General features: G+C 34.6%; 1 protein-coding gene across 2 annotated transcripts in view; it reads left to right on the forward strand.

Moving 5' to 3' along the window:
- The window catches only part of LOC123242776 (U2 snRNP associated SURP domain containing), a 73,415-nt gene that overhangs the window by 17,334 nt on the left and 43,396 nt on the right, over positions 1-12,685 (forward strand). For both annotated transcript variants that reach the window (XM_044670841.1, XM_044670842.1), the window contains exons 2-3: positions 1,674-1,721; positions 6,576-6,707. In XM_044670841.1, the coding sequence (XP_044526776.1) occupies positions 1,674-1,721; positions 6,576-6,707 (180 nt within the window). The remainder of the gene's footprint in view (positions 1-1,673; positions 1,722-6,575; positions 6,708-12,685) is intronic.

Below are 12,685 nucleotides of genomic sequence, written 5' to 3' on the forward strand. Positions count from 1 at the left end.
TTCAACTCTAAATCAGCCTCCACTGATGAAATTAAAATCTGTTTGTAGTAGTTACTTATGTTTCAAGAGATTATTAAATGCTTTTTTGTTACCAGACAATTTGATTCAGCTTTTATATATCATTGGCTAGTATAGTTGGAAGACCACATTTTGGAGTTAAAAGAACTATATTAAGCACCAGACTGAACCACTGATCTTGGACAAGTCACAATTTCTTTGAGCCATAATTTCCTCATCTGTAACATAAAACTATTTTAAGCCCATTTCTTCTTGCTTATTTCAGGTGTAAAATGCTGGCCATCTTACAAATAAGAGCATCAAAAATTGTACTTATTTAAGACCACAGTCAATAACAGTAACCTGAGAACATGTAATTCTTTGGGTGGAATTAAAATTCTAATGAGTTATTAGCTGGCAGTTCACCGACTTTTAGAAACAGAAAGGCCTTTGGGGGTCAGATTAGATGAGCTCTCAGGGCAGATGAACCTGAAGTACCTGCCCTGTGCCAGGAACTGTGCTGGGGGCTCAGGATCAAAGGCAAAAGTTTTTTTTTAAAAGTCTTCCTCTGAAAGAGCAAATGAATATTATACTCCATTGGTTGCTGAAACAGACACTTGAAGGTGAAAGAGGAATCTGTTCTGTGGATGCTCAAAAGAGTTCTCATGCTGAGATTGCCACAGTGATCAGGAAAAGAAAAATTTAGATTTGCAAAGTCTGATAACTGATTAAAAATCAAATCCAGGCCAATTGCTAGTTCAGAGGATTCTTTGCTTTTTACTCTTTTATGGTACCAGAGAGGAAAAGCTCTTATACTATACAATATCGAATTTTTTTCTTTTCTTTATCTATAGTAAGTTGCTTTTATTTGTTGTTGTAGCAGTTTAGCACTGATAAGCAGATTATGTGGTTTTTTTTTTTTTTGCAGTAATTAAATAACTTTTTCCCCCTCTCCCATCTAATCACACACCTCTTCCATGCTAACATTAATGCACACATTTGATCATCCTCCTATCTCCTTGGCTTTATACACTTCAGTGGCTCTGGATTAGTTTTGAAATAAAATTTAAATGCTTGAGCCTAGCCTTCTGTTGCCTTGCTAACTTTTCTAGCTTTGTTTTATACTACTTCTAAACTGTTCTCTCATCTTAACCTGCCTATTTTAATTCCATATATTTGTTCAGTTCATCTCTTATTGATTTTGAAATGTTTCTTCCCCAAAAGTACAACTTCCTTCCTTGTTCTACACAAATAAAAGAAATTAATCTTTAATCTCATGTTTTTCTGTTTTCCCTTTTGTATACTTTGTTCATTCTATATTTGTATGTTATGTATGTAATATCAATTAACTGCTAAATTGTCAGCATCTGAATTTTCCTTTTTAGTATCCTTGGTGTGCCTAGCATAGTATTCCTTAGGTATTTAGAATATAATACATGCTTGAATTTTTAAACTACTGGGCAAGTTAAGAGGTTTTGACCTTTGTACAATTGACTTAAGATGTTTGAAATGCCATCTATTTGTATGTTAGAAGCACTGATCATACTTAGTTTTGCTAATTGAGAAGGCATGACAAGAAAATTGAAAGGGTAAATTAATTCTACCATAAGAATTGGTGTGTCTTATTTATAGAGTCCAAAAATTTCAAGTTGACTTTATTTTTCTTATGTTTATAGGCCAGATCATCAGATACCGTACATTCATCTGGCTCTTCAGATGCACATGTGAGTATAAAAGATAAGACTGGAATAATTAGGAAATAATATTCCTTTCCTCACAACCTTTGTGGGTATTACATTAAATTTTGATTGTGATATTATTTTCTTGTTGGTAATTTTCTTTTATATGTTTTTTTTGTAATTTTAGTAACTTTTTTAAAAATTTTGATCCTATTTAGGAGGAAGTTTTTTTTTTAAGCTTAAAAATCTTAAATAGTAATTCCTTTTTTAAGTGTCATATTCTCTTGAGGAAATTGTAATCTTTTTTTTAGTGTCTTGGACTCCTTTGTCAGTTTGATGAAGCTCCAGTTGACCACCATTTTTAAGAATAAATTTTTTCCTCATTTTATTTTTTTCTATTACATGTAAAATAATTTTAAAACATTCTTTTGAAGAAAAATTTTGAGTATTCATGCCCAAAGGACTCTTAAAACTGCATACTCTTTGATCTAGCAATATTATTAGGCCCATATCCCAAAGGGATCTGGAAAAAAGAGAAAAGGACCTATTTCTATGAAAATATTTAGAGCATCTCTTCATGGTGACAAAGAATTGGAAGTTGAGGGGATGTCCCATCAATTTGGGAATGGCTGAACAAGTTGTGGTATTTGATTATAATGAAATGCTATTGTGTTGCAAGAAATGATGAGTAGGATGATTTCAGAAAGAACTGGAAAGCTTCTGTGAACTTGTACAAAGTAAAGTGATCAGAACCAGAGGAACATAGTACAAAAACAGCAATCTTGTTTAATGAACAAGTGTGAATGCCCTAGCTATTTTCGGTAATATGGTGATCCAAGATAATTCCAAAGAATCATAATGCCAAATATTTGTTTCCAGAGAAAAAACTCATTGACGGCTGAATGCACACCAAAACATACTATATTTTGCTTTCTTTGTTCTTTTTTTTAATCTGAAATCTTCCACAAAATAATATGAGGAAGTGTTTTATTTGATTACAGATGTAAAATTTATATCAGATTGCTTACCCTCTCAGGGAGGAGGAGAAGTTGGAACTTAAAAAACAGAATTTTTTTTATGTAATTGGGGGGAAATATTAGTTATCTTTCCCTCCTTGGGGGGGAAGGAAAGCATTTTTATATAGATTATACATGTGTAGTCATGCAAAATATATTTCCACATTAGTCACGTTGCAAAAGAAAACAGACCAAAAAAATCTGCAAGAAAAATGAAAAAAGTTTTAAAAAGCATTCTTTGATCTGATTTCAGATTCCAGAAGTTCTTTCTCTGCAGGGTAGATAGCATTTTTCATTAGAAGACCTTTGGTATTGTGATGAATCATTGTATTATTGAGAATAACTAAGTCATTCACAGTTGATCATCAAACAATATTGCTTTACTGTGTACAGTGTTCTCTTGGTTCTGTTCACTTTGCTTTCCATAAGTTCATGTGTTTTTCTGAAAGCATCCTGCTTGCCATTTCTTATAGCACAATAGTATTTCATCACAGGGCATCCTATCAATTTCCTATCCTTTGCCACTATAAAAAGAGCTGCTATAAGATAAATGTTTTTGTAAATATAGGTCCTTTCCTTTTTTCTTTGATCTCTTTGGAATACAGATCTAGTGGTGCTGTTGCTGGGGCATAGGCTATGCATAATTTTTATAGTCCCTTAGGCATAGTCCAAATTGCCTTCCAGAATGGTTGGATCGATGATATTCACAACTCTACCAACAGTGCATTAATATCCCAATTTTTCCACCTCCCTTACAGCATTTGTCATTAGAATAATGTTTTTAAATGAATAAATAAGATTATAAAGCATACCAATTAGATTGAAATATAATTATAAAAATTGGAAAACAAAACAAAGTTCGTAAATCCCTGCTCTCGGTCATTTTATGGCATGATGGCGGGGGCCCTAGGTGCTTGAAGACCAAACTAGTGTAGTTTATAAGCTGAGACAGGCTAAACCACACTAGAAAAGCTTTACATATGGGCTTGGTGGTTACATTATACCATTGGAGGATCAGCCTGACAAACTTGAGAGGTTTATCTCCACATTGTCCACCAGGGCGATCATGCATTTTCTAGGCAGAGTAAAGCTCTAAGACTGTTTAAAAAAAAATTTTAAAACCCATTTTTTTTAACAAAGTTATGGGAGGGAAGTTTGTGTTTTCCCAAGCATGACCTTTCTGATGCAGAATATTATATTAATACAGCCATAGGTCCTTACAGTTTTGAAGTATTAGTTGTGGCAGTTCTTTGAATGTGGGGCCCAACAGTTTTTTTTGCAACGAGCAAGATCTCTCTTTTAGGTTTTAAAGCATCCAAAAGGGTTAGAGTGTTTCAGGAGAGAATTTTCCTTTTTGGGCTGCTTAAACAAGACTATGTCAACCATATTGGCCTAAATTATATGATAATCAGAGTTTAAAAGGACCTAAAAGTAATCTAGCCTACCTCTGTTCTGATGTAGGAATTTATCTTAACAGCATTTTGTGATTCAGCCTCTGCTTTGAATGTTTCCAGGGACTGACAGGAAGCCCACTATTTTGTATGGCAAAACACTTTTATTCCATTGTCAAATAACTATTAGAAAGATTAAATCTAAAATATGTTTCTCCATAACTTCTTATCATTTGTCCCAGTTATCCCTTATGCATGGTACATAAACAGGGGCATTGGATTTGAAGTCTGAAAATGTAGGTTTGAGTCCCAGTCTTTTGCATACTGGCTTTGTGACTAGATGAGTTTGTTTAACTTTGCTGAGACTCCGTTTTCTGACTGAAGTTTTTATAGATATCAAATGAGATAATGAGAAAAAATGTGAAGGGGAGTAACATATAATAAGGATGGAAAGGTATACTAGAGTCAGGTTGTAAAGTGTTTTACATGCCAAATTGAGTTTCTGTTTGATCTATTTGATCCTTGAGGCAATAGGCAGCCATCAGTTTTATTGAGGAGGGGAATGGCATGGTCAGGTCTGTATTTAAGTAATTCCCTTTAGCAGCTGCATGTAGGATGGACTGGTGGTGGGGAAAGACTTGAGGCAGGGAAACCTTTTAAATTGCAATTGAGTTCAGGTGAGAGGTGATAAGGCTCTAAACTAGAATTGTAGTTGTCTGGGTCTGGAGGAGACAAATATGACACATTTGTGGAGGTTAAAAAGAAATGTTGGGGGGGCAGCTGGATAGCTCAGTGGACTGAGAGTCAGGCCTAGAGACGAGAGGTCCTAGGTTCAAATACGGCCTCAGACACTTCCCAGCTGTGTGACCCTGGGCAAGTCACTTGACCCCCATTGCCCACCCATACCACTCTTCCACCTAGGAGCCAATACACAGAAGTTAAGGGTTTAAAAAAAAAAAAAGAAAAAGAAATGTTGGTTGGCTATTAGTTATGTGAGATATAAGTGAGGAGGATAGGAGGTGATACCAAAGTTTCAAACCTTCATGACCAGAAGGATGATGATGTGACAGTCAGAAATAAGGAAGTTAGGGGGAAGAGTGGTTTTTTTAGGGAAAGAAAATGAGTTGTTTAGCACATGATGAATTTGAGATGCCTTTGATTTTGAAATGCTAGTAAGCAGTTGGTGATGTGATACTGCTATAGCTTGCAAGAAACACTAGGGCTGGATACAGAGATCTGAGTATGATTGGCAGAGGTGGTTTAAGCCTTGGCATCTTATTTCCTAAGTGAAAGACTATATAGGAAGAGAAGGAGGCCAATAATGGAGCCTTCAGGACCTCCCCCCCCCCCCCCCCAAATCAGTAAGACTTGGGCTCTGGGCAATAACCATGTAGAGAAGACTGCGCAGTGGTCAGAGGTTCAAGAACAAGCCAGAGAATCATGTCACAAAGTCATAGAGAGGAAAGGATTATCCAGGAGAATAATTGTGAAAACTGACATTAATAGATCCTTGTTAAGGATGGCAAAGTGTTTTTCATACATTATCTTGTTTGAGCTTCACAACTATTCCCATAGGCAGGAGATATATCATACATTTTACAGAGGAGGAAGTTGAGATATAATATGCCTGTAACACAAGTAGTAAATGTACGAGGGAGAATTTGAATTCTTGTTTTTGCATGACCCTGCCTTGTTTTGGTATCCTTGAAATTATAAAGGAAAGGGGATTTTTAGGAAGATATGGACAAGCTTGAGAAGAAGGTATGGTGAAGTGGGATCTGTGTTTTTGTAGATGGAGGACCTTTGTTAGTGAAATATCACATATCCTTTAAAATATGGTGTAGCCCAGTGGTTCCCAAACTTTTTTGGCCTACCACCCCCTTTCCAGAAAAAATATTACTTAGCACCCCTTGAAATTAAATTTTTAAAAATTTTAATAGCAAGTAATAGGAAAGATAAATGCACCTGTGACCATCATTGCGGCCTCCCCCCCGGATTGCTGCAGCACCCACCAGGGGACAGTGGCACCCACTTTGGGAATCACGGGTGTAGCCTAAAGTCCTACTAATTCTACCATTTCCACTTGAATTGCTGTCAGTTTCAAGTCTTTGACTCATGTATCAAATCTATAACAAACTGGACATTGAGTGAAAACAAGGAAGTGTCATGAAATAAAGAATTATTAAATAAAACTAAATTTTGAGTTTATGACCTATTTTACATAGAAAAGTTTCCTTTTACTCTATATAGGTTGTTAAATGTAAATTGTATTCAGTCTTTTATTTAATACTCTTTAGATCTATGTAAAGTGAATCATAAGGAGGAATGGCGAACAGTTATTTATTAATAGATAGCCTTCTGGTGAGCAACTTTTAATCTGCTAATAGGATATACTGATTTATACTTTGTGTCTAGTTGTTAAGGAAAAATATCTTGTGAGACCTAGCACTTTATATAATCTTCAGATATGATTTCTCTTTTTTCCTCTGAAGATGGATGCAGCTGGACCTTCAGATACAGATATGCCAAGTCGGACACGACCTAAGAGCCCGAGGAAACACAATTATAGGACAGAAAGTACCCGTGAGAGCCTTTGTGATTCTCCCCATCAAAATTTGTCAAGGGTGAGTTAGTTATAAAAAAATAACATAGAACTCTTTTGCTCTCTGTTTTAGGATTGATTTTCGCTTAAAATTCTTCATGCTGTTTAAATTTCAAACTTGTATTTTAGTCTTGTTTTTGATTTTGCATTACTTGATTATTTTAATGTTTCAAAAGGGATAGAATTCTCTACATTAAATCTCTCAGTTACAAAGTGTTGTCTTGACACTCAGATAAGTATAATTCCTGAAAGTTTCCTCCCCAAATGGTCATAATAAAACCATGAGCTGTTCCTTATTTTGAAGACCAAAGAAGTCTTTGTAATGTCATGACCAAATGAACCAGACTTTCCTTTCTCCAAGTTACTCAGAATAAATCCAATTGTTACTCTTCCTCAATTGCCTGGGTTGTAGTACTTTGGATAAAGTCTTTTCATAAACAACATTCATGGGAAAGAAACGCCTCCTAAATATGTTGTAATGCTTAGCACTCTACTTTCCATAAAAATCTTTCTCTTTGTCATAATAAATGGAGCCATAACTATAATCGTTGTGCTGTGTGTTTACCCACTCACACCTCTCCATCTTCATTACATAGCTCCTGCTTTTTCATTTGTGTCTGTCTGTCTGTCTGTCTGTCTGTCTGTCTGTCTGTCTGTCTGTCTATCAATCTATCTATCTATCTATCTATCTATCTATCTATCTATCTATCTATCTCTGTCTCTTACACGGAGCTGAGTCTCTCACCGTGGCTGTGACTATGGGTTAGCCCCAACACCTGGCCCTCACATCCAGTCATTTGTCACCTGACCCTAGATGCTGTATAAATTTTTAAAAAATATTTTTTATTTTCTCCAATTATGTATAAAAAAACAATTTTTAATATTTAAAAAGTTTTCAAGTTCTAAATTCTGTCCCTACTCCCCTCCCTACTCTCCTCTCTGAGATGGTAAGCAATTTGATATAGGTTATACATATGTAATCATTGAAAACATATTTCCATATTAGTCATTGTGAAAGAAAACACACCCCTATCCAAAAAATGAAAAATAGTATGCTTCAATCTGCATTCAGACTCCATCTGTTATTTCCCTAGAAATGGATGGCATTTTTCATCATAGGTACATTGGAATGGTCTTAGATCATTGTCTTGCTCATAATAGTTAAAATAGCCATTTATACTTGTTCATCAAATAATATTGCTGTTACTGGTTCTGTTCAGTTTGCATCAGTTCATGTGAGTCTTTCCAGGTTTTCTGAAAGCATACCACTTGTCATTTCTTGTAGCATTGACAATCAAATACCACAGCTTGTTCAGCTATCCCCAGATGTTGGATATCCCCTCAATTTCTAATTCTTTGCCATCACTAAAAGAAAACTACTATAAATATTTTTGTACAAGTGCATTCTTTCCCTTTTTCTTTATCTCTTTGGAATACAGACTTAGTAGTGTGGTATACCTGGGGTATACACAGTTTTATAGCTCTTTGGTTGTAAATCATATCAGTTTATAACCCCACCAGGAGTGCAGTAGTGTCCCAAGTTCCTCAAATCCCCTTCAGTATTTATCATTTTCTCTTTCTGTCATATTAGCTGATCAGATAGGTATGAGATGGTATCCTTGCCTCTCTAAGCAGTAGTAATTTAGAGCATTTTTTCATATGACTATAGATAGCTTTGATTTATTTGTCTTAAAGTTGCCTATTTATCTCTTTTAACCATTTATCTTTTGGGAAATGACTTGTATTTTTATAAGTTTTATTAAATTTACTATAAAATAAAATTTTATAAATGTTTGAGAAATTATGCTTTTTTCCTCAGAGATACTAGTTATACATTTTTTTTAGCTTTCTACTTTACTTTAAAAAAAAAGTTTTTTTTAAATCCTAACCTTCTGTCTTAGAATGATCACCGTGTATTGGTTCCAAGTATAAAGATTAAAATTGATATAGGCTGATATTATGAGGAAAAATAATATTTTAATTAGGCCCATGTTGATAGAATAAAATCGACCACGCGCCTATAAAAAATTCAAATTGCTGCCTCAGCCATTTTGTTCCAAACCTTCCCTACTCTTCTCCGACTCCTGGGAGTGCGCTCAGGTAGCAAAGAGGAAGTCAAAAGCCACTTCCCAATATTTAAAGCTGGCGGGCTTTACCTTGAAGATATCATCCAAAACAGGAAACCCATTGGACCATGGAAAATGTAGTTTCAAAGTCCCCCACATGTCCACAGGAAGTTTGTCAAATACTTTTAAATGAAACCCCCAGAAATTCTAAATAACACACGAGGCAGAAGTACAGTAAGACCAGGGCCATTTAGCTAGGAAGTATCTGAGGTCAGATTTGAATCCAAGACCTCCCATCTCTAGGCCTAGCTCTTAATCCACCCTGAGCCACATACCTATCCTCCTGCTTTCCTTTTAATCTTGGCTTGTATTGGTTTTATTAGTGAAAAAAACTTTAAAATTTAATATAATCAAAATTACCCATTTTAATTTTTGTAATGTTTTGTTTGGTCTTGTATGGTCATAAATTCTTCTCTTTTCCGTAGATCTGACAAGTAAACTAATCCATGCTTCCCTGATTGCTTATGGTATCACCCTACATGTCTAAATCATTAACCCATTTTGACTTATCTTGGTATAGGTATACAGTGTGAGCTGTTGGTCTATATCTAGTTTCTGCCAAACTTTTCCAATTTTTCCAGCAGTTTTTGTGGAATAATGAGTTCTTGTCCCCAAAGCTTGGATCTTTGGCTTTTATCAAACACTAGATTACTGTGATCATTTAGTACTGTGTATTATGTACCTAATCTATTCCACTGATCTACCACTGTTTCTTATCCAGTACCAGATTGTTTTGATAATTACTGTTTTATAATAGTTTGAGATTTGTTATTGTTAGGTTATTGTTTTTTCACATTTTTTCTCTTTATTAATTCCCTTGCCATTCTTGACCTTTTCTTCTTCCAGATTAATTTTATTATTTTTTTCTAGCTCTATAAAATTCTTTTTGTAATTTGGCATGGCATTGAAAAGGTAAATTAATTTAGGTAGAATTATCATTTTTATTATATTGTCTTGGCCTGCCCATGGGCCTACCCAATGGAAATATTTTTCCCATTGTTTAGAATTGACTATTGGTGTATAAACTGTTTTGTAATTGTGTTCATATGGTTCCTGAGTTTGTCTGGGAAGGTAGACTTCCAGATATTTTTTTTTAATTTTTTTTTTTGTTGTTTAAACCCTTAACTTCTGTGTATTGTCTCATAGGTGGAAGATTGGTAAGGGTGGGCAATGGGGGTCAAGTGACTTGCCCAAGGTCACACAGCTGGGAAGTGTCTGAGGCCAGATTTGAACCTAGGACCTCCCGTCTCTAGGCCTGACTCTCCATCCACTGAGCTACCCAGCTGCTCCCAGATATTTTTTATTGTCTGCAATAATTTAAAATGCAATGTTTCTTAATCTTGTTTCATTAACATTTTTGTGACTAGCTTTCATTAATGTATCTTGTAAAAAAAGAATAATTTTTCAAGTATTTGCCTATATTAACTTATTTCTGGAGGTTTTAAATTTTAATTTGTAGTGAAATATTAAGGTTAACAATTTTGAATTATTTGAAACATACATACTATCAAACTTTTACCTTTACAGATAGTTTATGGGCTATTCCTTACCCTTAAAGAAAACAAATAAGAACCCTGCTCTCTTTTCTTCCTGGTGTAATTGACTCACAGAACACTGTCCAAAAACCAGATTATGGTTGGCCTCTTAAACTGATATATCAGTATCATTTCAAGACTCTTCTCCAAAATAATTTGAGGACACTTTTAGTTAGATGGAAACTCACATTGTGTGTAGTTCTGTATCAAAAAGTTTTATGCAAAAATAAAAACAAAAAATAAACCCAGCTACCCAGATCTATTTCCTTCTTTAGAAGTTTACAATCTTAGCTAGGAAGGTATAACAACAATAAAAATTTTAGACCAATATGTGATTAGTGCACATTATAAATATATTAGCTATTCAAGAATAAATGTAATATGGATAAATAAGAGGCAAGAGTATATTTGGAGTGGAGATAAAGGGAAATTTCTCTGTGCCTATATTAGATTAAGTAACAAGAAAATAATGAATTCTCCTTTGATTACTCTTGGAAGACTTTAGAGATAATAGCTTATGGAATGTGTCCCAGAGGTGGTCTGAAATACGATTTTTGAGTATCATGACTGTGTTCCTTCCCTCTCTTAAAGCCCTATTTTCAGGCCTTGTGATGATAAGTTCTAGGTTCTCGAAGGTGGAAAAAACATTGAATGAGGGTCCCTTAATGGACTGTATATCTATTATTGTACCACAGCAACAGCATTATCTTCAGGTGATTATTTGATTGCTCTGTAATCATGACACTAATGAATGATTAAAACTTGGGCCTAGGAACTTCAAATTCAGGTCTTTCTACAAAATTTATCTTTACTCCCATTTAACTTTTTTCTGTCAGTACCCCTTCGCCCATCCCTAGCTCCATTTTTGCTTTCTTCCCTGGTCACTTAATACTTACAAGGTATAAGCTGATGATTAGTATGATCATGGTGTCAATATTTATCCTTTTCTTTTGGTTACTTAAATTGAAAAAAAGAAAGCCTTTCAAGACCCAGAGAAATAAAGTCCTCTGTATGGAATGACAGGCATTGTGGCTGAATGGCCTCTCTGCTCTCCACTGTTTGTTCTCTTGCTTGAGTTTGGTCTCTTGTGTTGCCCTATGCTGGGCTTTCATCCAGGGAGGCCTTCTTAAGAAGGCAAGCATTAGGCTTTATTTGTGTGTGGTAGGAGGGAGGAGGAAGTGTTGTTAGATGAGGGAACAGAGGTGAGTGCTCATATTCTGGGAGAGATGGCTTGGGAGTTGGTTCCCTCCCAGCTTCCTGCCATTGACTAAAGAAGGAAGGATTAAATCAAAACTTGGCAAGTGGTGTAGTGGAACTGCTGCTGGCTCTTAAATGCTATGCTTATGATTTGCATGATCTTGGGTAAATTACTTAATTTCCCTTGGCCTCAGTTTTCTCAGCTGTAAAATGAAGATGAGGTCCTTTTGGTGCTGTGATCAGAAGATCCACTTCTGTTTAGAAAATTGGGAAAAGATAGGAATGCATTGATTTAGAAAAGGCTGAAAATCAAGAATGGAATGAATATGCCAGAGAGACAAATGGAGCAAAATGAAATTTAAGAGGAAATAAAGTGAGGAAGTTTGGTACCCAGTTGACATCTGTGATGAAGAATTTTGCCAGTGGCGGTGAAGATAGACTTGATGCATGCAATCTTGAGATGTTAGTTTTTTTTTTTTTTATTTTATTTTTGTGGAATGAAGGAAGGAGTACAGATCAGAACTTTAGAGTGTGGATAATATAGTCCAGCAAAAGGATTTTTTTCTTTTTAAGAAATGAATATGGAATTACATACCTAAATTTAAAATTTATGCAAAATATTTTTGACCTAGAAATAACTACTGATTGGAGTTACTATGATTAGTCTTTTATGAAAGACAACCTCTTGGATAGTTTTGGATATTTTCGAACACACAGATATACTACTGTTTTTAAGTATTTTTGACAAGATTTATGATAAAGTTGTTAAATATTTATATATGAAGTTACTGAAATAATTAGCTTTTTGTTTTACTGATAAGGAAATGATTGTCAAGGCAGTACACTATTATAACTGAGTAGTTAAATAAAGGACAGTGCTTAGTAAATATTCTTAATACTGATAAATATTTTGATTTCCTTTGTGCTTAAACATTTAATACAGATACAAAAACGACATAGTTCTGACTTTAAAAGCTATGTGATTGGACAATTTAGACAAATGAAAAAGCTATCCAGTTTTTTAAGTGAAAAGTTCATTTTAAATAATGAGAGATTTCAGTATTAAAAAATTGTAATTAAAAAATTTTTAAATAAGTTTTTATTGGTATATTTTTTCATATTATCTCTCAGCCATCCCCTAG

The sequence above is a fragment of the Gracilinanus agilis genome, chromosome 3, assembly GCF_016433145.1.
Source record: "Gracilinanus agilis isolate LMUSP501 chromosome 3, AgileGrace, whole genome shotgun sequence".
Classification (NCBI taxonomy): domain Eukaryota; kingdom Metazoa; phylum Chordata; class Mammalia; order Didelphimorphia; family Didelphidae; genus Gracilinanus; species Gracilinanus agilis.